This window comes from Aethalodelphis obliquidens, unplaced genomic scaffold, assembly GCF_003676395.1.
Source record: "Aethalodelphis obliquidens isolate GAN/ISIS:26980383/991018 unplaced genomic scaffold, ASM367639v1 scaffold36, whole genome shotgun sequence".
Lineage (NCBI taxonomy): Eukaryota > Metazoa > Chordata > Mammalia > Artiodactyla > Delphinidae > Aethalodelphis > Aethalodelphis obliquidens.
The window spans coordinates 11507774-11534701 of record NW_020837980.1 but is presented as its reverse complement, the minus strand read 5'-3'; the positions used below and the strand labels follow the sequence as shown (position 1 = coordinate 11534701).

Here is a 26928-nt window from a genome sequence, read left to right as displayed (position 1 = left end):
AAGGGGACAGGAACAAGAAGCTATAGATTTCCTTGTTCTCTGGGGTATTTACACTGCCTAAAATATCTTGCTCAAACGCCTATCAAATTAGGTTTATGGCAAATTTCACTTCTGCATTCTAATGCAACTTTAGGACACCTTGTAGACATGCTGAATAAATGTTTAACTTCGATAGTGATCGAATTTCAACCTCATTTGCTTTCCTTTCAAGAATGTGAAATTGATGCCGGCTCCTCCATGTGGGCTTATGTCTTCCTGGGGAACCTTCTTCGTGGCATTGGAGAAACTCCCATTCAGCCTCTAGGCATCGCCTACCTTGATGATTTTGCTAATGAGGACAATGCGGCTTTCTATATTGGTAATGTCCACCTCATTCATCTTCTTGGGATACAGGGTACCTGGTTTTCTCAACTTCATTCTCAACTAAATAGGGTGTGGAAGGTTTTATACTTCATATCCAACTCCTTTATTCAGTTCGCATTTTTCTGAAGTCCACACTGAGGATTTGGATAGCGAAGGAACTTCAGTTAGAAGGACCTATTGCATTAGGGAAAGAATATCAGATTAAAAGTAAATATCTGTGAGCTCAGCTGCTGTGATATATGACTTGTGCAAGTATCTTCATGGATACAGAAGAAGGACAAGAGCAAGGCCTGAGCCAACCATACGTCTGGACAGGCCCCAGCAGATAAACCAGCAGCTAAAATCACAAAACCCAAAATACAGCAAACTCCAAAGGTAAACGAATGGAAGCAGTATTTATCGAGTGCCTCTTATGTCTCGGAAGCTAAATTTGTTCTGTTTCATACATTAGTCTTGATTTTGGGGGTTCTGACCTTTTGAGAGTCTCACCCTCAGAGACAGAAGGACAAGATTTAAATTCATTGAGGGGGCTGTAGGTAGGTCCATGGTATGGTTCTGCCCTGGCTACTCACACAGAACTCCAGAGGTCTCTGATGATATCCAAGCATGCTGTAGTTAAAAACAGGGCACCAGTTCTAATGGAAAACTGTAGCATAGATTAGGACCTAGAATTGGAACAGAAGCTCCATGGCACATGCTAGGCAATTATTCTGGGGACCAGAGGAAAGATTGCAGCCAAGAGATGCACACAGGCGTCAGGGTGTCCCCGTCCTGTCCAGGAGCTCAGAGCCTGCTCACTCTGCTTTGCCCTGTCTTCTATTCTGAAAAGGATCTGGTAACTGCTATTTACTCCTCCAGTTAATTTAAATCACTCTCCCAGGGATATGTGTGTAAGCTCAGTGATGAAATGAAAGGCAGATGGGAGATATTTTTCAAGGAAGAGCAATCTTTCTGGTTACTAGAAATGGTGTCATTTGGGAGATCTGCTCCACCTGCCTGTTAAAGCTGCCCAGGTGGGTCGTGAGCGTTCCAGAGGACACCTCTCCCCTCTCCCAAGTCTAGCTCCTTTGCTGGCTGCATAGTTACTGCACTTGCAGATGGTCCCCCAGAAGCTCTGAATGCAAGCACATTTCATTAACATGGAAGAAATCAATTTTAATGTCAAAACAAGTTTTATGTTTAACTGACCATAAAAGGTTTTTGAAAGACTGTCAAAATAGTATAATTCTGATTTTTATCACTAGGGGGAATCTAATCCTAGGGAGTAAAATTTGCTCCATTTGGGGAAATTAACTTCTTCAGAGTCTTAGTGTTACTTTCTTACTAAGAGATAATTAATGCCTTAAAAACGTTCATCCTTCTTCCAACACTGAGGAGGACTTGGTTTCCGATTCAATGAGGCTGAAAAATTGACAAATCAAGCACACTTAAGGGAAGAGTTGAGGAAACATTTTCAGTGACTAACTGAATCTTATGCACATTTCTTGTTTAAAAACTACTTTACAAGAGCAAAGAAATTGCATTTTTTTTTTTTTTTTTTTTTTGGTGCAGGGTGTGTGCAGACGGTTGCAATTATAGGACCAATCTTTGGCTTCCTGTTAGGCTCATTATGTGCCAAACTGTATGTTGACATTGGCTTTGTAAATCTAGGTAAGGGAGTTTATTTCTATTTATTCATTTACTTTATTTAGTTACTGTAATTTTTTAATAGGAATAGTATAGAAAATATCAAGTTGCCTTTTTATAAAATGACAGGATGGTAGTCTTTCATAAAGTGGAAATAATCCATGGAAAACTTATTACTGATACAATCATCACACATGATTGTATGTGTATGGAATATGAAAAATAGGTGGTGATTAGAACCGGATGACCCATAGTTTGTTATTCGGATGTATTAGTTTCCACTTCTGGTTTCCCAGTTCAAAGGTATTCCAGCTTAGTTAAGACTAACAACTGTGGTTACTTGTTGGCTCTTGTTGGTTTCAGGTCAATCAACATTTATTGCAGTCGCATCAATTGATAACATATTTCTGGACTTGTCAGAAAGGCCAAAGATTGAAAGTCTTCTGGCAACTAAAATTTCCTGATTTAATGTACGAGTCTTTTTTAGTAGAAGGCATATTATAGTGAGACTAACTTTCCTTCTGGGCGAATGCTTGTGGAGGGAATAAATGGAGGCCTCATCTTTCCATAGTTATTAATTTGTTTCTTTCCTTATATAAGATGTAGTCCCTTGACATAGATAAAATTCGTCTGGTTTTTTTAAAGACACCCTAGAAAGCAGTTAAAAAACGAGAAAACAAGTTTCATTTTTATAAATTCTGGAATTGCATTGTCATTAATGTGTATTATAAATGATTATCGTGTGTTAAAAAAGAATGCAAAACTCTTGGGCTAGTTGTTCTTTTTTAATCAAATCAGCTGGAATACACATTCCGAAAATTTTATTTATTCGTTTATTCATTATTACTACCAAATTTATTTCACATCTACTCTATCTCAAGTGATGTTCTACCACAGCGAACAAGATATTGGGCTGGCCAAAAAGTTCGCTCGGCTTTTTCTGTAAGATGTTATGGAAAAACCAGAGTGAACTTTTTCACCAACCTAATAGTTGCATTCCTTTACTTCATGAAGTTTAAAATCTGGTCGTGGAGACTGATATACATAAGAAAGTGTTGGTGTGATGAGTGGTACAGAGAAAAATTGTGAAAGGGAAGCAATGCACATGCAGTGGTAAACTAGTTAAAACACTGTAGTGAGTATAACGTAGTTCCAATTGAGCCTAGTTGTCAAAGGATTCTCATAGAATGTTGTAGAGGTAGAGTATAATAATATGTTTCACAGGTTCTTATATAGGAAAAAAAACTTGATTTGGTTAAAAAACTTTGTCAATGCTTACCTTTTAGTCAAATAAGAAATAGTATCAAAAATAAAATTTTATGATGATTAGATATTGATGTTTTAATTACATATACAAATCTTGCTTTGGACCTAGAATAGCTCTGAAGTATTCTCAATCATCATTTAATAAATAACATTCTGAGTGGCTCAGACTAGATTTGGGCCAGAGGGCACAGGGCGTAACTTTTTCTTCCAGTAAAGTCTTAGACAAACATTCAATATGTAAATCAGATGAAAGTGGTACTCATGTGGGGTAGCTGGCAGAAGGTTTGAAGCCCTCATAATTCTTTCTCACATGTTGCTTTTTCCCTGTCATGGGTCCAGACAGAAGCCCAGAGCAGAGTGAGACCCCTTCCAGTACGTAGACTCTATACTTTTAATCAAAGAAACAAAAGGAGAAATAATCATGCTCTGAAAACACCCTCTTTTCTTCAAAAAGCAAGATAACAATAATGTTCAGATTAGAAAAGGTTATCATGTATGAATTATTAGGTATTTTTATGATGTGATAGAGGTAACATTTGGATTTTTTTTTTAAAAAAAGAGGACCCTTCAACACACTAGCTTTGCTGTATATGCTCTTTGGCCACCCTCTCTCTTTTTCAGATCATATCACCATCACCCCAAAGGATCCACAGTGGGTGGGTGCCTGGTGGCTTGGCTATCTAATAGCAGGAAGCGTAAGTCTTCTGGCAGCTGTGCCTTTCTGGTATTTACCAAAGAGTCTACCAAGACCCCGGAGCAGAGAGGATTCCAATTCCTCCTCTGAGAAATCGAAGTTTATTACGGATGATCACACAGACTACCAAACACCTCTTGGAGAAAAAGCAAAAATCATGGAAATGGCAAGAGGTGAGCCAGATTCTCCTTGGTTTTGAAACATTTTCCTGTTGAAACTTTATAGGCGATCTATAAATGATACCCCTCTCTCCACTTCATGTGTTCAGAAAAAACTGAGAAACTACAGGAAGCAGAGATGAAGATTATTAAAAAGTCAGCTTTATTACTGGGGAACTGATTGAAGAACTTGACCCAGAGTCTTGGTAACCTTCTTTGCTGCTGTCCCCACCTTTACACTTGCTCAGTGTAGACCTTGCAACTGCCCCTCCCTGAGAGGGCTGTTTCACATTCACCTGGGTGGACAGAAAAGAGTGAATCTTCAGGGCTTGTGGCCTTTTAACAGATGGCATCCACCCACTTGAAAATGTGCTCCAGGGCATGTGTCCCACTAGTGATCAAAGGAGCGTGGCATACGGCCAAAGGTCAGACATGTTCTAGTGAATACCCTCCACATGGAAAAGGGTGGCCATGAGAAAGATTGGTCCCCCTCAACTGGCCCAGCAATACTGACATTTATAGAAAATCGTCACATTTCTGTTTGGCTGTGTAAAAGAAGAAGGGAGAATGCCAAAGCTCATTTCCAACAATAATTAACTGGAGATAACTTTCATATTCCCTTCTCTGCACCTATGACCCAAGTTTGAAGGAGAGAGACCAGAAAACTCAAGTTCTTAATGTCCTGTCCATGACTCCCAGCTCAATGGTGAGGGAGTATTCTTATCCCTTGTGTCTTTTAGCCACATCAGTGGAATCTGTTCCTGTCTGACACTCTAATTTATAATCTAGATTTTATGCCTGTAGAAGTGAGTGCTTATGTCTGGATCTGAGCCTGGCCGGAACTCAGCCCTGACTTGTGCCAATGGCTTAATATCTAGAGTGCGTGTGTGCACCACGCTATAAATGCTCCTCAGAACCATGACAATGAGACTCGGCCTCTAAGTCCTGATGCCATGGCTGTATCTTCTGCCAAGTGTGACACTGTCTTTAATTACTCCATGCTATTTTTGTCTCATAGATTTTCTTCCATCACTGAAGAGTCTTTTTGGAAATCCAGTGTACTTCTTATATTTGTGTGCAAGCACCGTTCAGTTCAATTCCTTATTTGGCATGGTGACTTATAAACCGAAGTACATTGAGCAACAGTATGGGCAGTCATCCTCTAAGGCCAACTTTGTTATCGGTATGCTTCTCTGTCCTTCTGCTTTCCAACAGGCAATATCAGCTGTGTCTTGTTAATCCTTAGTAATTTAAGAGAAATTGTTCCAATATTTAGACTGAAGGTAACTTGTGGCATTTCAAAAAGTAAGCGAAAAAATCTAGCAGAGTGAAATATTTAGATAGTCTGTGGTACGACTTTGTAGCAAAAATTGTTCAGAACTATGTGTGAATGACCACGAGAATATCACATAGACCAAATACGCATTTTATTAGGAGATTGTTAGTACTGGATATTTTTCTTTCAAGTGTAGCTGAAACCTCATAACAGTGGCCATTTCACCTGAACAGTTTCTAGGATTACAAAAGGTGAGTATTCAGACAGGTTAAAAGGTGTGCATTGCAAAACAAAGTTTGTGTTTGCTCAGAGTTGAAAGACTTCTCTGATTCCTGGCATTTGGGTTACTTAAAAGGACTGTGTTTCTAGCCCAGCAGGACAGTCAATAAGAGACATGTTCAAGGGCAAAAAAAAAAAAAAAAAAAAAAGAAGATGAATGAAGAAGAACCAGAATCTCCAAATATATAACCACCATCCTATAAGCAATTGGATACTTTAAAACCTGGATTAGCTCCTTTAGTCCACAAAAGTGTTATTTAATGCTACTGTTTCAAAGTATAAAACATATTCTATTCCTTTGGACATGTTCCTTTATGATAGGAGACTCCAATGGCTTAAAATAATTTCTTCTTCATAAAATATTTTAAAAATTGCTCTATTCATCTATCTCTGAAAGAGACCAGGGTGTGTGTGTGTGTGAGGAAACAGCTGAGCATATTTCGGGATGTATAAATTTCTTATAATAAACCTGGATAATGGGCACTTAGCAGACGCAATTCTAATTGACTCTTTGAACTGCTGTCCTTCCCCTAAATTCTAAATGTGAAGGCTATAATCACTGTTGAATTTTACTTTCAACATTAATTGGTTCCAATTAATTTAATTTTATTATTTAATGGTTGACCTGAAGAAATATTGATATTTTAGCGTTTTTTTTTTTAACCCCACACCCCATCCATGCCAATCAAAGCTTTATACTGACTTTACGAAGACTAGAAGAGGAATGAAATTTTGACATTCTTTTTAACATTTCTTTTGTGTTTAGAGACATAACTTATAAGCAAGTTAGGTCTACAGACCTTAAATGTATAGCTCAGCTGGATAAATGTTTACATGTGTATTATCTGTGCGGTGGATCGTTATCCAAAACACGTAGCACAATTCAGTTCCCCAGAAGGCTCCCTCAAAACTTCTCCTACCCAATGCTCTTCTCCAAGTTAATAACTATTCTGAGCTCCACCATTATCGATCAGTCTTGCCTGTTTTTGAACTTTATATAAATGGAGTAAGTTATGTACTCTTTCGTAACTAGCTTTTTTCAGTGGAAGTGAGATCTACAAGATTCATTCATGTTACTGAGTGTAGTCGTGGTTTGTTCTTCTCGTTGCTGTGTAATATCCCATTACACAAATATACCACAGTTTATTTGTTTTCTTGTTGATGGACATTTGGGTTGTTTACTGCTTTGGGCTATCATAAGTAACACTGCGTGAACATTCCACACGTATTTTGGTAGGCAGATTCACCCATTTGTCTTGGCTATATCCCGGAGTAGAATTGCTGGATCATAGGGAATATGTTTCGATCTGGCTGATATTGCCAAAACATTTCATCAAAGAGTCATGCAAATGTTCACTCCCATTAGAAGTGTAAGAATGCTCCAATTGCTCCATATCCTTCTAATGTTTGGTATTGTCAGTCTTTTTCACTGTAACCATTCTTACGGAGTGTGATGGTATCTTATTGTGGCTTAATTTGCATTCATCTGCTGACTAACTATGTTGAGCATTTTTTCCCAGGCTTGTTGGTCATTTCATTATCTTTTGTTAATTCTGCTTGAGTCGTTTGCCCATTTTAATTGGATTGTCAATCTTTTTCTTATTGGTTTGTAGGCGTACTGTATTTTTTCTTGATACAAGTTCTTTATTGAATATATGTTTTGCAAATATTTTCTCACAGACTTCAATTTGCCTTTTCACTCTTCTTAATTTTAATCAAGTCCAATTTTAATCTTTTCCTCTTTCATTAGTGGTATTTTGAGCCTGTTTTAAGAAATCTTTGTCAAACCCCAAGGTTATGAAAATGTTTTCTTAATATTGCTCCTAGTAGGTAAAAATCCTATACTCTGAAAACTATGAAACATTGATGAAGGAAATTGAAGATGATACAAAAAATGGAAAGATATCCCACACTCTTGGATTGGAAGAATTAATATTGCTAAAATGCCCTTACTACCCAAGGCAATCTATAAGTTTAACGCAATCCCTATCAAAATACCATGACAGGAATAAAGACACAGACCTACTAGAGAATGGGCTTGAGGATATGAGGAGGGGGACGGGTAAGCTGTGACAAAGCGAGAGAAAGGCATGGACATATATACACTACCAAACATAAGGTAGATAGCTAGTGGGAAGCAGCCGCATAGCACAGGGAGACTGGCTCGGTGCTTTGTGACTGCCTGGAGGGGTGAGATAGGGAGGGTGGGAGGGAGGGAGACGCAAGAGGGAAGAGATATGGGAACATATGTATCTGTATAACTGATTCACTTTGTTATAAAGCAGAAACTAACACACCATTGTAAAGCAATTATACTCCAATAAAGATGTAAAATAAAATAAAATAAAATAAAAATATTGCTCCTAGTAGATTGTTTTAACTTTCACATTTAGGTTATAATCCATTTCAAAGTATTTTTTTCAAAGTATGTTCACATAATACAAAGTATTTTTGTGTTATGTGAAGGAGGTCAACATTCATTTATCAAAATGAAGAGACCATCTTCTCCCCATGAATTGTAGTGAAGAACATACCTTTAAGTATATGTTTATTTCTCATTATTCAACATGTGCGTAACACTTAGAGATTTGGGGGCCTTTGATTGCTCCCACTAGAATGATGAATAAGTTCTTTAAAATTTTCCAGTTGAAAAGTTCATTTCATAAAGGAAAATTAAGGGTCTTTGGGGGGGAAGTTACTTAGAAAAGAAATGAAATTACATGTAATCTCATTCCTTTATTAAGTAGATAATAAATGAAATATGTTTTACCTGTAAAATTATCTTTAAGAGTAATTAGCACAGATGAAAGAATGTGAGATTCTGAGAGATTCAATGGTCTGCCCAATATCATGCCTATGTATCATACATACATACATGCATGAATAACATGCCAGGAATAACATTATTTCCCCTGAGCTTCTGAGTTGTATTTCCTAACTGGGCATAATTATTTTTGGAAAACTGTCAGGAAGAATCTGATTAATAATTATCTTTTGAATTGTGGCTGATTGATTTCTTTTAATCTATGACCCTACTCTGTATACTGAAATGGACTCTGAGAGCCAAACAAACTCATCATCAGAATTTTTTGAGCCATCTATCAGAGGTTGCCTGGAACTCTAATTCCTCATAGTTTCTGGCATATCTATAGATAATTCAGGTACTTTTGTGAGAGCTAAGTAAAAAATGTTTAGTAATTCCACGTCATTATAACTAGGATACTTTCCTGAGTGCATTGTAATTTTAAATTATTAAGTATGGGATACAGCAGAGTAAGGGAAGTAGGTAAATTATTCAACATCCCTAACATTTGTTTTGATTTTCCGTAGAATGGTGAAAAGAAATGCATCACTGGGTTAAAATAAAGATGAAAAAAGACATATAAAATGGATTGTAAATGCACATAGCTCTCATTCAACAAATATATTTTCTCCCTTTCTTCGCTTTTTCTTTCCTACCCCTCTTTTCTCCTTCAGCTTTTTTCTTTGGATTATGGGAGAATGACCCTTTCTGTAATAAAATATGGGAAAGGCACAAAAAAGACACATTTCCCTTCTCTCAGAGAAAGCATTTGATATGACATGGAGGAAAGAATAAACAGAAATTTCCCTAAAGTGTTCAAGGGCCGACTGATCCAATGAAAATTTATTTTACTGTACATGTTTTTATATGTTGGTCACATTCTTTCTAAAGTTTAGAAATAGCATTTTCTTGTGTTAATTTTGCAAATAAAATGAAAGAAAAATAAACAACAATAATTTTTCAAAGTCAGGGACTAGAAAGTATGTGATAAAATGGTTTTGTTTTGTTTTTAAAGGGTATGGGCTTTAAAAAAATTTCCATTCCAATTTCTACTGAAAGAAATTTGATTAGACAGCTGAATCTTTCATTTAGGCTTTTCCTATCACTATGAAGTTACATGGACATGATCTTTCCTTTTCCTTCTTAATACACAGACTGCAATTCTTTATTTTTGCTTAATTTCTTGAAATTTTTTGATTAAATAAGATAGTAAGTAGTAGACAAGATACATCAACACTGACTTATCATTGACAATGATTATCATTCTCAATTTTTGGAGATGTTACACAGACAAATAAGGAAAAATTAAGAGAATTGTTTGAGAAAAGATGATCATAAGAGAAAGCACTATTATTTTTGTGGCTAAGCTAGCATAGTAAATTTAGAATTGTATTATGATGTGTTCTAGAATTAAGTAAAGTTACTGTAAAAACCTGTGAGGTGATGGAAAACTATCTTAATTTGTGAGGGGAAAAAAAACCCTCTTATTATGCCCAAGAAGGATGGCTAATTTTACTTCTTTGTCTACACCCAACTGGTTATATGAATATGTAAATTTTTCTTGCATTTTTTTTCTCTCTGTAAAATAAAAATCTTAATACTTATTTCTTCTAACATTAGAGTAATATTGTGAGGGTCCATGATATAACCAAGACTTTTACTTCACTGGGAAAAAAGCTTTAAAAACATCCTAAAGTACTATTATTACTATAACTCATTACTGTTTCATCCTAACGGCTAAGGCTTTCATGCACCTGTATGGGAATCAAAGTTTCCAGTTTATATCGTAATTCTGCTGAGCATCTCGAAACAGTTTACACATTCCTCATAACTCTTGTTTGGGATAGTAACAAAGAATAGGGTCTTTAACTTGAACAAGTGTGCTGAAATAATAATAGTAATTAATAATACTAAAATATATAATAATAAACTATCTTGTAGCTTTCCTGATATTTGGATAAACATAAATATTAAATTCAAGAGAAATCATATAAAATAAACTGAAACAAACTGTAGGTGCTAGGATTAAATTATAGCTAATATTTCCAGTTGGAATATTTAGATGGTAAAGATTTTATTGGGTTGGCCAAAAAGTTTGTTTGGTTACTGAATACGTCGTTCAATAAAGTTCTTGGTGAAAATGAAAAATGTCTTATTTTTACTTTAAACCAAATGAACTTTTTGACCAACACAGTAGGAGCAACATATTTTATGGTGTGAGTGGAAAAAGTGTGCAATGAAGAAATCAATGTGAAATTTCTACCTCATTAAATGACTCAAAAATACCTAAGATGAAAGAAAAGAAGCTTTGGGAGGCAAGGAGCACATCTCATATGCTGTTCAGGAACTTCGCCATCACACTGGCCCTTCAGGGACAGCTTATAGATCCTAGGGAACTTGAAAGGGAGAATCACGTTGGCAGTATATGTGAAATGTGCTAGTAATCTTTTTTGAAGTCATGTCATAATTCAGTCGTCTTGAAACAGGAGAGTAACTATTAACTAATTATTATATTTCTATAACTTAAATTAACCAAGTAGTTAATAATAAGTCAGAAACTATTGTATAATTTTGTATAATCCCTTAGAAAGTTTGTGTGAGTGTACCCATATTTCTTTTAGAGATTCACAAAATTTTCTTTTTCCTCAGGGCTCATCAATATACCTGCAGTGGCCTTTGGAATATTCTCTGGGGGGATAGTCATGAAAAAATTCAGAATCAGTGTGTGTGGAGCCGCAAAGCTCTACTTGGGATCATCTGTCCTTGGGTACCTCCTATTCCTTTCCCTTTTTGCATTGGGCTGTGAAAATACTGATGTGGCAGGACTAACAGTCTCCTACCAAGGGTATGTTCACTCATTAAGTAATCTGAGGAGATTGCCTTGTTTAATCAAATTATTGATAGAGTTTCAAAATAAGATAATTTAATTTTTAAGCATTGTAACTAAGAAAAAGAAGTTAATGTTTTATTATGGGATAGTGGATATTATGGAATAGTGGACAATGCTTATGACATGTAAGCTGTTATTGTCACCAAAATCTGTCATTTCCTTTGAATTTGAATGTGTTCCAGAAATATAAAGAATGCCAAATCCACATCTTACTTTAGGGCAGCAACCTGATAGTGGAAAATACAGACCTTGAATTTGGCCTCTGCCCATTCTTAGTGAAGTGACATTGTACGAGTTATTTAACGTAGCCTCAACTTTTGCATTTTAAAAATAGAAATAATAACTGCCTCTTAAGGTTTTGTAAGGCGAAATGATATACATGAAAGTGATTAGTTCTTACCTGGCACAAAATAGATGTGCCACTCATGGAAACAATTGTATTTTTTTTCTTTGAACACCTAGATAACTGGAATGGTCTCTGTGCCACACTTTATAGTCTCTGTTACTCAAATCAAGGGAAATTTCAGGAGAAAATGGCTATCCCTCAACCCAGTGACCCACATTCCAGCTCTCTTTAGCTCTCTGCAGCTGATCACAAGAACATTTATTGATGCTTTCAGACTTATGCCATCCTGCCTGGGGTGGGTGATTAGTTTCCAGAGTCTAAAGGCTGGGTCTTAAAACTACTTCACCCTTCCCCTCCAAGAGTCCTTGCTATCACTCTACCCTGAACCTGAGTTACCAGAGGCAGTTCTCTTCATCCTTCTACCTATCTATACATTATTTGTTTAAAAAAAAATTATTGAGCTGCTACTAGTTGCCAGGCCAGCCTCCCTGATTGTATCTGCCTGACTGCCTAAAATTCGACCTGTGGTTCAAAGGCCAACACTCCTGACATTATGTTCTGTTTCCTGATGGTTCAGTTGCTTCTTGCTCACTGCTTGCTCTCCAGCTTCCTTCCACATTTATCTGTCTTGTGTTCATGTTCCATCATCTTCACTATCCTGGTTTCCCCTGTTAAGTGAACATCAATTATACTTTTGCCATCTAAAATGTTTGGAAAATTAATGAATGCAAAGTTCATATATCGTTGCTTCTAAGAGTTATCAAAGCAACAGTTAGACTTAATGGAGTGTAGTGTTGCCTTGGTAACAGTGAGCAATGTAGATTAAGAATGTTAGTTGTAGCTGCAAGAAGATTCTGGAGCGAGGAGAAGCCCTGTGCCATCTTTTACTATCCCTAAGATCCTCATGGTGGATGGACAGTGGTAAAGTACTTTATATTTTTCAATTTAGAAAACACCTTAGTTTTATTATCTCACTTCTACCTTCAGATGCCTTTATGAAGTAAGTTTTTTTACCCGCGTTTAAAGGGAACTGAGATTAGAAAGGTCAAGTAACTTCCTCAAAGTATAATGTTCTTTCTACGACATTATGCTATCTTTAAGCCAAAGCAAATATGTAAGTAGACAACAACAGAAAAATTTTGAGATTTACATTAAAAGTATACTCAGATGATAATAAAAGATTAAATATTTTTATACAAAATAATTATTCATTGAATACTAGCCCCTGAAAGCAGTTCATCTCAAAAGACTATAACTATATTGCAATAATGTTATCATTGTTTAAAACTCCTCTTTTGAAATTGCTTTCCATGTCTTTTTAGAATATTCTCAACAGTGGCAAAGATTTAACCTTTAAGAGCAGCTTTGTTATTGGAAGGAGCCAAAGAAAAGGCAACATCACTGGGGAAATCTCTCCCCTCCCAACATGGCTATTTTGAAAGAAAAATCTCATTTGAGCATAAACATTCTGGCATATTTGATAAAACTCATAATTAAAAATTTAAATAACAACTCTACTGTCAACACATCCTACATAAAACATATATGCAATTAATTTCTGCTTCAAGATTGCCCTAAGTGATAAATTTAATGTACCTTCAGTAATATAAAAGAACTGGCTTTATAAAATAAACATGCTCTCCAGGGGTTATCCAGAGTTTCTTTGTTCCACAAGGCTGTTTTGATTCTGGACATTAAACAGGAACACTATAGATAAGCTTTAGATATGATAGTGGAAGAAATTTTTCTTCTGCAATGATGAGAATAAGTCTGACGCAAGACAAAAATGTAGAATCCAGAGGCCTGGAAGGGTTCTAATTCTGGGTTTGTCACTAACAGACGTGAATTTGAGCAAATTATCTGCCTACTTTGGACCTGACTTTCCTGATTTGCCCAATGAGAAGTTGGCCTAGATCACACCCACAGTTCTTTCAGCTCTAACCTTCTAAAATCTCAGCCCTACCAGTGTCCATAGTGGCCTGATTCTAGGCTTTCAAAGACACATTTATACTTTCAGATACTACAACACAGTCTCAGTTAAAACTTAATGCCTTAGAGAAGAGAATAAGATGACATATTCCTGGATGACTTCTCAGGAGGCGCAGTTAAATCCCCTTTCATCCTGCTAGAAGACATCTCAAAGGTCTTTTGCTTTTACATTTGAGGTGACAAAGTCCATAGTAGTTCTATGAGATGGAATATTATATAAGTTATTACATTGATATATAATAAGAGTAATGTCATAAATTGCTCTTAAGGTTTACTTTACTTTTCTATCTCGTTAGTCGTTTTCATACATCACTGCACAGAAAAATATTAGAAGATTCTAGAGTCAGTAGATGTTAGTAAAAGCCATCAGCCAAGAACTGGATATCATGTGAAGTTGTAAACCTAGAAAGTTAACTTTCAAGAGAAAGCTATTCAATAGTGGATTCACATTTAATGATCAGAAGCTGGCATTTCTGATGACAACTGTGTTCCCCCAAAGCAAACGTTGTTGGCAGTGCCATTTATGTCACCCAAGAACATTGATTTTTGAAAGTATTAGGGTGCTGCCTACTAAGAGGTAATATTTTATACCATTACATTTCTTTTCAGAACCAAACCTGTCTCTTATCATGAACGAGCTCTCTTTTCAGATTGCAACTCAAGATGCAAATGTTCAGAGACAAAATGGGAACCCATGTGTGGTGCAAATGGAATTACATACGCATCGGCTTGCCTTGCTGGTTGTCAAACCTCCACCGGGAGTGGAAAGACTACTGTAAGACATCTTCTCTAAAGTGTGTGACCACAGGCCTGCGACAATGCTTAACTATACAATCCTATGGGGGCTCGGGGACCAACCTAGGAGCAGACCACACCGGTCGAATCCCTGGCTTTGACTCTGCCCTTGTTCTTTTGTGTGGAGACAGGAAATATAAGCATCGCTAGTAGAACTAGAGTTGTTGGAAGAATTAGCGTCAGAATTAGAATAATGAAATAGGCTGGAGGAACTCTGTAATTATATAATCTAGTTCTCTCATTTTGTTTATAAGGAATGTTAGCTTCAAATGAGAAAGTCTCAGTCACAAGATCATATAATAACATCTGCATTGGGATCCATCTCTCCTGACCCCTGGTCCTTGCAGGTTTTAGAGGACAGGGCAAACAGAGGCCAGTATTAGGAAGTCAAGCCCAAAAGGTCTAGACCCAGGGGTCAGGGGTCCAATTGTGAGGAGGTTGATGGTTCTGGGACAGCTCTGCCCGAGATATCAAGCCAATGTGCGTAATGATTAAAAGAGTAGGTGGCTGGAATGAAGGGTTCCTATAGGGTGTAAGAGGAAGATGAGGTTGGAACTATAGGTAGGAAACCAGTTGTGAATATTATGTACTTCGATCATTAATAGGTTCATCCCTCTAATCACACCTTTACATCCCTGTCCCAAGCAGAGACTCTTCCTTACACTCGTTGTGTATATGGCACAGTGACTGGATGGCTTTATACTTGTGGCTGATGAAATCTGCCTGTATTTGACAGTCCTAGAGGGCTGAAAATTAAACCACACATATATTTACGTATTTTTATCAACTAGATAAGAATGCTTAGGCAAACACTTCTGTAGACAAATTCATCCTTGTTGATTTTCTGTTTATTGTTATTTTCGACATTTTATTCAGAGAAGAAAGGATTGGTCTCTAGCAACAGTGATATAAGGCCACCTACCCATCTGAAATCTGAGTTTTCACCTTCCCTTCCTTTTCTTCCTTCTTTCCTTTCCTCCCCCAAGCCCGATCTTTGGCCACTACTCCTTGGCCCAAACTGCTTGAAGGTTTTTCTTTCCTTTTTCTCTTTTACTTTGGATTTACTTTTTTTTTTTAATTGAAGTACAGTTATTTACAATGTTGTGTTCATTACTGCTGTATAGCAAGGTGGTTCAGTTACACATATATATACATTCTTTTTAAAAAAATATTCTTTTCCTTTATTATCATAGGATATTGAATATAGTTCCCAGTGCTATAGAGTAGGACCTTGTTGTTTATCCATTCTATATTATAATAGCTTATATATGCTAACCCCAACCTCTCACTCCATCCCTCCCCTAAACCCTTCCCCCTTGGCAACCACCAGTCTGTTCTCTATGTCCGTGATTCTGTTTCTGTTTCATAGATAGGTTCATTTGTGTCACATTTTGGTTCCACATATAAGGGATATCATATGGCATTTCTCTTTCTCTTTCTTACTTACTTCACTTAATATGATAATCTCTAGTTGCACTGGAAGATTTTTCTTAACCAGACTTTCCATTTATTGAAAACACTGCATGCCAGAGACCTGAAGTGTGTGTGCTGGCCATGTAACTCCCTAGAAGAATGGCTCAGCAGAGAAAATAGGAAAGCCATGAGGCTTGGGTAGACTCACCATGTTTGAGGGCATAGGCACCCACGCGTGTGGCTGAAGTAGAGGGAGAGGAGGAAGATCATTGGGCGATGAGGTCAGAGTGGGATTCAGGAGCTGCATCATGGATAGTGTGGAAGCCACTATAAGGATTGGGGATTTTATCCAAGTACAGTGGGAAGTCATTGAGAATAGTGATGCAATCTGACTGCTATTTTTAAAGGCTCACTTGGGTTATCGTGGAAAAGAGAGTAGAAACATGTCGAACATGAAGAGACCATTGCGATACTCAAAGCAAGCAAACATGGTGCCTTAGACTTAGAGGTGGTAGAGAAGAACATAAGGTACTGTTGGATTTGGTGGGATTTGCTTGGAGATGGTTCTATAGGTTCAATAGTTTGTAGACCATCTGCTCTTTGGATAATGAAATGTTGTCTCTCTAGATTTTGCTTTGCTTGATATATTCTAACACAGAAAAATAAAAATTTCCCCATTGTTTATGAAATAAATGTATACTATAAATTCTTTTAAAATAAATAGTTGCCTTTAATTTTATATACAAGTTACCTCAATAATTGGATTTTTCCCTATTGTGTTACAGATATTTAATAACTGCACCTGTGTGGGAATTGCCACCTCAAAATCAGGAAATTCCTCAGGCATGGTGGGCAGATGTCAAAAAGATAATGGATGCCCCAAAATGTTTCTGTATTTCCTTGTAATTTCAGTCATCACATCCTATACTTTATCTCTAGGTGGGATACCTGGATACATATTGCTTCTGAGGTGAATATTGATTCTCCCTGCCCCAATTTTAACATGACATACTGTGATCATCTATAGCAGTGACTTCAAACTCTGCTCTGTGGAATCATTATGATTCCTTACAGCTCTCTTAGGAAACTTGTTCTACTTTTATGCTTTTCCCACTTTAGGTTTTTATATAGATAATGTGGTTGAATAGAAGTTTTTCTGTTGTAATTTATGCTTGAACATTTTTTATTGGCTCTCCTATCCTAGATCTCAATAAAATATATAAGTAAATTCAAATTTTAAAATATTAGTTTTGGGCTTCCCTGGTGGCGCAGTGGTTGAGAGTCCACCTGCCGATGCAGGGGACACGGGTTCGTGCCCCGGTCCGGGAGGATCCCACATGCCACGGAGCGGCTGGGCCCGTGAGCCATGGCCGCTGACCCTGCGCGCCCGGAGCCTGTGCTCCGCAACGGGAGAGGCCGCAGCAGTGAGAGGCCCGCGTACTGCGGGGGGGAAAAAAAAAAAAAAAGTTTTGTAACAAGTATTTTCAGTGATAAAATTTTCCTCCTCATTGAATTAGTGTTGCAAGTATTACTGTTAAACAACTGATTGAAATCACCTAAAGATATTACAAATTTTGATAAAATTGTTAAACATGAAAAGTCAAATTTTATTGTAAATCAATCTTTTATGAGATGGATTATGTGATTTTGAAATTAATTCATATACCAAAAGATGGATATTAAGTTTTTCTAAAATGAAACTAATCAAAATATTGCATATAGCTTTAATTTCCCACAACTTATATTATAGAAATTGATTAGGAAAGATCTACAGAAGATAGGTTCTAACATCCACAAATCTGTTTTTGTAAAAGGGTTTAAGGAGAACATGAGATATTGATGCTTTCAAATGGAAACATGGGTTTGATGGGAAAGCATTGCCCCAGAATTCTCAGACCAGGATCATTCTTCATGGGTACCTATTTCTCCAACATTTGCTTACCTTGTGCCAAGTAGTCACCTGGGCCAAGTGAATAATCAGGCCAATAGAGGAAGAATTTTCCTTACCACCAGTCCCTCAAATGCACCACACTTTATTTTGATGTCAGAAGGAAATGTCATTTGCTTCAAGGGGAAGAGTTGTAATTTTTGACTCTTTTAAAGCAGAGACTAAATATTATACATATGAAGAACTTACTACCATGGTTAACACTCAGTAGTTATTATATATCCTGATTATACATCTAAAATCTATAGGCCAATCCATCAGTTAAAGTTATACAGTCATATTAAGGATGGTCTTGTTATTTTAGGTACTTTTGTACTTGACTGGTAAATTCAGGTCCCCACTATTTAGCAAAAACACTTAGCATGTCACAATGATTCTGATTCAACTTGAGTCAATAGCGTCCTGTGCTTTTAGACCAAACCCCACAAAAACTAGTTATAGGTTATTAATCCTTTACTGTGCCTCAAATTCTTATAATTTCTTAGAATTTATTTCCCGGTGAGTCCTTGTTATTTTACTGATTAAATCTGATTTTACTTTAACACCATTTGAATATGTCATGTAAGAGTGATTTACCTTTTAGAAATATTAACTATAAATTCCTCGATACACTGCATATAATGGAACAAGGCTTTTACATAATTTGCTTTCCCTATGCTAGAATACTAGTGGGTTCTCCATAAATGCTACTTGAATTCTAACATCATTTCATGTGTGTTCAGTAGATTATCACTGACATTACTATTTGCTTTAATGTACTATTATACTGTTTGTCATAATGCTTTTGTTGATTTTAGGTGCATTAAGCCACAACTTAAGTCTTTTGCCCTGGGTATCTACACCTTAGCAGTAAGAGTTCTTGGTAAGTATAATCTATGCTTTAATTATGGTAGCCATTACAAGTGTATTTTGAATAATTTTCTAAATATTTTTACAGAATTATGACACATAACTAAATGATGTCAGTAGTAGATCCCTGTTCTTTTAATCTTCTTCCCTCCTTCATATCTTTCTTCCCTCCCTCTTTTCCTTGACTACTCTCTTCCTTTTTTTCAGAAATACTGAGAACCAATGCTGTACCCATGATAAAGTGATCTTATAAGAGTAGTGACATTTTTTTAACAATCTTGTCTCTTCTAGCATGGGTCTAGTGTCAAAAAATCCATTGCTGTTATAAAAGAGCCCTCTGAGAGGAAAGCAAAAATTGAATCAGTAAGAAAAGCTGAAGTCTAAATATAATTTTTTAAGTTATTAGATGGAAGGAATTCTTTTGAGCTACTCTCAATACTAGGATATATCATTGGTAGAAAGATAAGATAATTCAAACAATCAAAGTGTGGTTTTGAATTCACAATTTGTTAAATGTAATAGGAATGGTTTCTTCTGACTACCAGACTTTTCAATATTCATTAGTTAAAACCCATAAAAAAGAGTGATTAAGTTAGATGAGGTTTTTGTCCTTAAAGAGTTTATATTATAAAGAAGATAGTAAAACCATTGTAAATGTTCCCCTGTAACTTGACAGAGAGGAACTACCTGGAAGAAAAACAAATTCAGAACTTTAAATAAATGTGGTTTACATAAATCTTGATATAAAAATGGATATACGTGAAGATCAAATATAATCCTGATAAAATTGGGAAAACAACAAAAATGGAGGTTTATGCCATCATGTCTGGCTCTAATTCTACAATACAAAAACAGAGATTATCTAGAAAAAAGGCTATTGAGTCTGAAGTACATCCCTGGCTGTAATTAGTCTATCTACCTCCCTTTGAGAACACAGATACAACCTACAGTGTGAAAAAGATCTCAAGTAAAAGAAATAATTCATAAAGTTGATTCCATAAAAATGAAAATATACTTAATACTGTATGATACCATTTATATGTGGAATCTAAAAAATACAGCAAACTAGCGAATATAACCCCAAAAAAGTAGACTCACAGATATAGAGAACAAACTAGTGGTTACCAGTGGTGGGGGGGCAATATAGGGGTGAGGGAGTGGTAGATACAAACTACCGGGTATAAGATGGGCTCAAGGATATATTATACAACATGGGGAATATAGCCAATATTTTATAAATGGAAAGTAACCTTCAAAATTGTATAAAAAATAAAAAAATATATATACTTGAAAATGACAAAAATATCATAAAGCAAACGACAAACTACATACAATTTTTTTTCAATTTATGTAACAGACAGGTGGCTAATATCCCTATTATAAGGAGAATGCCTAAGTACTGAGAACAAAAAGATCAACACCCTAAGAGAAAATGGGGTAAAAGATATAAACAACCATTTCATGGAAAAATAAATATAAATACCTCTTAATATATAACAAGATGGTAAAGACCCCTCATAATAAGAAGAGTACAAATTAAAACTACACTGATACTGATTCTTACTTATCAGATAGGCAAATTACCAAATGTTGTTTGTCATGTATTACAATACAAACAGAAAATCGATACACTTATACACTGCTGTTGTGAAAATTATACTATTTCTGGAGAGGGATATTTGGCAATAACTAACAAAATTACATATAGACTTACTTATCTTTTGACCTAGCAATCCCACTTCTAGGAATTGATGTCAAAAATGTGCTAGCAAAAGTATGAAGTAAGTCTAATCTTATGGATGTTCAATCACTGTGACATTAGTTATAATAGTAAAAGACTACAAGCAGTCTAAATGTACATCAGTAGGAGACTGGTTAAATCAACTATAGTAAACCCACCTAATAGAATACTATGCAGCTGTAAGGACAAATGGGGAAAATCTCTCTCTAATGTTACCAAGTATATTAGTCAGTACTGGGTGTCATAACAAAACACCCTGGATTGAGGGGCTTAAACAACAGGAAGTTATTTTCTCATAGTTCTGAAAGCTGTAAAGTCCAAGATCAATGTGCCAATAGGGTTGGTGTCTGGTGAGACCTCTCTTCCTTATTTGCAGATGGCCATTTTCCCACTGTTCATACCCTGGATCTTTTCTCAGTGCACAGAGAGAGAGAGACCTTTGGTGTCTCTTCCTCTTCTTATAAGGACACCATTCCTATCAGATTGGGGCCCCACCCTTATGACCTCATTTAACCTTAATTATCTTCTTACTTTTTCCACATGCAATCACATTGGGAGTTAGGGCTACAACATATGAATTTTGGAGGGACACAATTCATATCAAGTGATCTCCAGTATATGCTTTTAAGTGAAAGAAAGCAAAATGTAGAACCATGTATATAGTGATGCATTTGGTGTAAGTATAGAAAGGTGGAAATATTATACACACACACACGCAGAGGTATTTGCTCTTATTAACAAAAAGAAACAATGGAAGCATAAACTAAAAACTAATACTATTTGTATAAAAACTTTACCTGTTAGGGAAGAAAGGAAAAAGGGGAGAGAAAACAGGATGGAAATGAGATTTTGTAAATGTAACTGTTGTATAATTTTTAATTTGAAAGCATGCAAAAATTTTATATAATTTAAAATAATTAAATTAACAGAAACAAAGAAATTCTTAAAACAAACCAAAACTAACTCTATATTATATGGGTGACATAACCATACAGAAAAAAACTTTAAACTACATGGAAAACAGAATTATTACCAAATCCCCATTGCTTCAGTACATTTTATGGTCTTGTCATTAATACTAACTTTGGCATTGTTATGTTAAAACTATTGTGTATTTTCAGGTTAAAGTAAATAAGATATTATGTTAATATCATTAGGAATCAATATTTTCAGCATAATAGAAAAGCGATAAAAGCATAAAATATTTAAGTAAAACTCATTCTTAATTTAAACTTAAAATGTTAATATGAACTCATATAGCTGTATTTTAAAATAATGTGTATCTTATAACTCTGTCTCCTGAAGAATCTAGAATCTATTTAACCCAGGAGAAATGAGCACCCATAGCAATGAATCTGTGTTATCTAAATATCATTCCTCAATAAAGAAACCACAGCACCTTGGAGAACTGACCAAGGTCTAGGGTAGAAAATGCATAAGATGATTGTGGGACAACTTTTGTGCAAGAAAGTGAGAAAGCTATCAAAGGGATATGTCAAAGGACACAGGACCAATTTGAGGAGCTTGGCCTAAGGTGAGATAACTTGAAAATAATATACGTAATATAAACAATATTATTATATTAATTAATATATAACATAACTAATCATTATAATATCTGCCATGTCTTGAAATACAGTGAATATATAAAAAGACATAAATCTGTAATGATACCTAAATAATTTTGGAGAATACTAGGGCATCAATTCATTATTTTTAAAACTGATAAATGGAAAGAATTGAGCATTTATCCTGCCTTCTTTCTATATTTCCTTCGAAATAAACTATACTTCGAAGTAATCAAATAGTCATGAAGGAAAATTCTCTTTTATAGAAAAATCCTAAATAATTTTACACAAGGAATAATATAATTTTTAACCATCTGTTTTGCAACCTCATCAACATTTGCTGAGAGCTATAGGTGAAAATGGATGAAAAACTTCATAATGGAGGGCATAGCCTGAGTCTCAGATCCATTTTAACATTACAAAGAGTGGCAAGTAGACAGCATGTGACTTCTGCCAGAACACACAGAACCACCTGTGCCTTGTTCCTGCCAGAGTCTATGCAGGAGCTAACTACCAGGTTATTGGAGAAATGAAGGACAGGAGAACAAAGTAAATGACGTCATGAAGAAGCAATCAGTCAAATCCAGACTGTGGCATGTTCTACAGGACAAATGTCTTCAAAAGTCATTAGTATGAAAAAAGAAAGTTGGAGAAGAAGCTGATATAAAGAGCCATCAACTAAATTTTTTTAAATAGATCTTTACTGGAGTATAATTGCTTCACAATACTGTGTTAGTTTCTGTTGCACAACAAAGCGAATCAGCCGTATGCATACACATGCCCATGTCCCCTCCCTCTTGAGCCTCCCTCCCATCCTCCCTATCCCACCCCTCTAGGTCATCTCAAAGCACAGAGCTGATCTCCCTGTGCTATGCTACTGCTTCCCACCAGCCAACTATTTTACATTCAGTAGTGTACATATGTCAATGCTACTCTCACTTCGCCCCAGCTTCGCCCTCCCACCCCATGTCAAGTCCATTCTCTATGTCTACCTCTTTATTCCTGCCTACCTGGTTTGAATCCTGATTAGAATGGTCCAACTCTAAAACAATGCTTTGAAGACATTCAGAAAAGTTTGAATGTGGATTTTTGATAGGATTAAAGAAATTATAAAATGTGTCATGTGTTAAATGGCAGAGTGATATATTTTTTAAAACGTCAGAGATGATTTCTGAAATACATATAAGGAGAATGACGTGGTATCTGAGGTATCTCTTAAAATATTAAAAAAAAAGTTTCTGGATGCACGTCGGGTTGTGGGACTGGAGAGAGATAACACAGGGGTGGCAAGATATTGATATCAATAATTGTTAAAGTTAGTGACGGTACATGAGGTTGTATTACATCATCCTCTCTAATTCTGTGAATGTCTGAATTTCCCATTATGAAAAATTTAAAACATACAGAAGAAGGCGAGCATTTGAATCTTGAGGAACATCTTCACGTTATTAAGAGCAACGTAAAGTTAGTTACCACCTAAATGTTTTTCAGTGGCAAATAATCTATTTAGATGGACAATGTACATAAAGAGAATTTTTATTTAAGATACCAAATAATCTAAACTGACTGTTAGATATCTTTATCTATGTGATCTTCTTGCTTACAGGATTTTATGCAAAATCGGGTCGGTTAGCTCTTTTTTGAATCTGGAATTCTTCTCATCCTGGTACAGAAAGGGAGAGACCCTTGCAAATATTTTCCTTTGTAAATGTACATCTTCCTTACAAAAAGGAAACTTATGCTATGTCTTCAGAGCTTCTCCTATGACTTCTGTTTCTCAAAATTATCAGCTCAAAATAATCTTTATACCAGAGGCATATTTTGGGGTGACATATTCTGGTTTTCTACAGATGCCCTGTCATCTCCAAAGCAGTGAATTTTGGACTGACTGTGTTTTCCGAGAATCATTAATTATAGGCTAACCAAAAAGATATGTGTATATTTTTAGTAGCAATTATTTGTTTTTCTCACAGCAGGAATCCCAGCTCCCGTATATTTTGGAGTTTTGATTGATACTTCATGCCTCAAATGGGGATTTAAAAGATGTGGAAGTAGAGGATCCTGCAGATTATATGACTCAAATGCTTTTAGGTACCGTATCAAACTCATTCCCACATCTCACGGCTACCACATCCCAGGTTTGCACAATGCAATTGGCACTAATAATCCTCATGTAGTTTCATTGCTTGTAAGGAAAAGGAGAGTCTAATCAAGAAGTTTTTTCTGGGGCTTCCCTGGTGGCGCAGTGGTTAAGAATCCACCTGCCAATGCAGGGGACACGGGTTCGAGCCCTGGCCCGGGCAGATCCCACATGCTGTGGAGCAACTAAGCCCGTGTGCCACAACTACTGAAGCCCGCGTGCGCCGTGCTCTGCAATAAGAGAAGCCACTACAATGAGAAGCCCGCGCACCGCAACGAAGACCCAACACAGCCAAAAATGAAAATAAATAAATTTTAAAAAAAAGTTTGTTCTGTTTTATAGAATAATTCTATTATTATCTGATTATTTGGCTAGATCTTTCGTTTTTCCCCCATTCTTAATCTTGACTCCCATTTTAAATGAGTAATCATTTAAAAAAATATGACATAAGATTTCAGAATAGAGTAGAATTTTCAAAGTTTGTGCACACAAGTGAGTTAATTCCCTGAAACTCAGAAGCATTTAAATCTAGGTCACATTTGGGGTTTAATTCTATTCTTTTTCAAACTGAGCCAAACTGTCCCATTTACGTCAGATATAATCCCTCTGGGCAAGAGTTGGATTTGGCTGTAAATCTGTCCGGCTTTTATTGCCAAACTGATGTTCAATTATTCCAGTACTTGAAATGCATAAAAGTAAAAGGTTTTCTCTGTGTGTGTGAGTGTGTATGGGGTTGAGGGCATGGGTTTTTTTCACTATGGTATCATTCAGTTCAATTCATCAAACATTTAGTTTCCTTATTGCTTAAAGCAATACTTCAATGGCTTAAAAGCAAGAAGGATTTTTTTTTTCACTTTACAAGCTGAGTATTCTCTAGAGAAATAAACTTGGTGCTGAACTGTGTAAGTTGGAAGTTGGCTGTGAATTTAGCCGACCATCTCAAATAAATTTGCTTGACTTAATAGGCTTTGATGTTATGTGAGAAGTTTATTTTGGTCTTTGGAAGGGACCTGATCTATGAGGAGAATTGGCACTTTATTCACATTTACTAAGGCTGTATTTTAGTGCAAAGACAATGTAATTCAATCAGAGACTATGAGTGTACATACAAGGTAACCAGCATGAATCATTTAACCTGTCCTTTCAAACCTCTGTGTCTTATAATCTAATGTAGAACTAAAGGCTACTCATGGAAGAAATGGATTGAAACCTCTGGTTTGCTCTTAAGTCAGTCTACTCCACTGAGAGCTCTGATTTCCCCTTAATGTTGCTTCTTGCAGTTTTTCCGTAGAAGTGAATTTGGGCAAGCTTCAAGGGGAGGGTAACCACATAATTTATCATGCAAACCTGGGTACTTCTGAGAGTGAAAGGGGGCACTATTAAAAACTACACTGGGACAACACTAGCATAATCTGGGACTGTTCTGGGCAAACAGGGATACAGTTACCTGGTCTAAGGAAATAATTTACAGAGAGGATGGGATGGATTATATAATTATCAGTGACTGAAAATGATGGTACTACTAAAATTGCTTTATATTAGCTTACTGCCTTCCATAGTCTGTCAAATGTTCATAGAAAGGTCTTTCATAGCCACTGAATCTGCATTCTTAAAACCATCCTCATGATAGTTTTATTGATATTGACATTTTTGGATGATATTATTACATTTTATTTAAAGTTGGATAGTTGCCATAATTAAGATGGACATTCTCTCTTCTTCTAGACACATGTATCTGGGACTAACCATGATCCTTGGCACAATGTCCATTTTCCTAAGTATTGCAGTACTTTTCACTTTAAAGAAAAAGTATGTTTCAAAACACAGAAGCTTCAGAACCAAGAGAGAAAGAACAATGGTGTCTACAAGAATCAGGAAGGAAAACTGTACGACGAGTGATCATTTGCTACAACCCAGCTACTGGCCAGGCAAAGAAACGCAGCTTTAGACAAATGATGACTTGAAGCCATGTTTTCCAATTTCTGGAAATTCTGCAAGCAAGTTTTAATCAAAAGGGTTTTAAATGTGTAAATTCTTTCTCCTTTCAAAAAGATGTCTACTTTGTTTTTGATCCTAAGTATTAGATAATGTACGTGATAACAAATACAATTAATCATGTTTCAGAAGGTGTAGAAGGTAAAGTTAATCTTAAATATTTTAATTTATAAACCAATTCCTTATATTATTTACTCATTCTGCTTAACTTTGCCTGTGCCCATTGATATATTAGCTGTACTCCTAGTAGAACAATTGTCACTATAGTTTAATGGCTATGTGTAAAGTAATTTCTAAACTGAGATACTTGCCTAGGATAAGAGAATACTTAAAAAAAATTAAATGACATCTTGGTCTCCTTCAAATATCACCTTAATGATGATGTTAGGATGGAGTCAGAACATGTAGAGGAAGATTTTGTTTTAAGCTCCTTCTTTCTTTTGAAATACAATAATTGATATAGAAATGTATATTTGTAAATGATCTTGGAGGATTCGAATTTTGAATTACTAACTCTTCTACCATTACGAACTCTTCTGCATGTATTTTATGTGTGAGATTTTAAGTGACCATAGTTGTAAAGTAATAAAATTAATATTTAATATGCTTTCCTGTCTTTCTATGAATTCAGTGGAGTAAAAAGTATTGTTAAATACTGCCCATATTTTAATGTATATAAGCAGCTCCAGACTTATGTTTGTGATGTGGTCCTAAAATATATTTGATAGTGAATTTCTGAAAGTCCACAATAAACTTAGATGTTATAACAGGAACACAGGGTGATGGGGT

General features: G+C 35.9%; 1 protein-coding gene across 3 annotated transcripts in view; it reads left to right on the top strand.

Annotated features, from left to right (window-relative positions):
• Positions 1-26381, top strand: part of SLCO1C1 (solute carrier organic anion transporter family member 1C1) — a 58164-nt gene extending 31783 nt beyond the window's left edge. The window contains exons 5-14 of one of the 3 annotated variants that reach the window (XM_027129247.1): positions 212-358; positions 1915-2013; positions 3877-4122; positions 5126-5290; positions 11115-11310; positions 14300-14465; positions 16684-16868; positions 18644-18708; positions 23978-24095; positions 25870-26092. In XM_027129247.1, coding sequence (XP_026985048.1) covers positions 212-358; positions 1915-2013; positions 3877-4122; positions 5126-5290; positions 11115-11310; positions 14300-14465; positions 16684-16868; positions 18644-18708; positions 23978-24095; positions 25870-26092 — 1610 coding nt within the window. Of the gene's footprint in view, positions 1-211; positions 359-1914; positions 2014-3876; positions 4123-5125; positions 5291-11114; positions 11311-14299; positions 14466-16683; positions 16869-18643; positions 18709-23977; positions 24193-25869 lie in introns of all 3 variants that reach the window. The other 2 variants (XM_027129245.1, XM_027129246.1) reach the window with 2 other exon arrangements.
• The last annotated feature ends 547 nt before the right edge of the window (positions 26382-26928 follow it).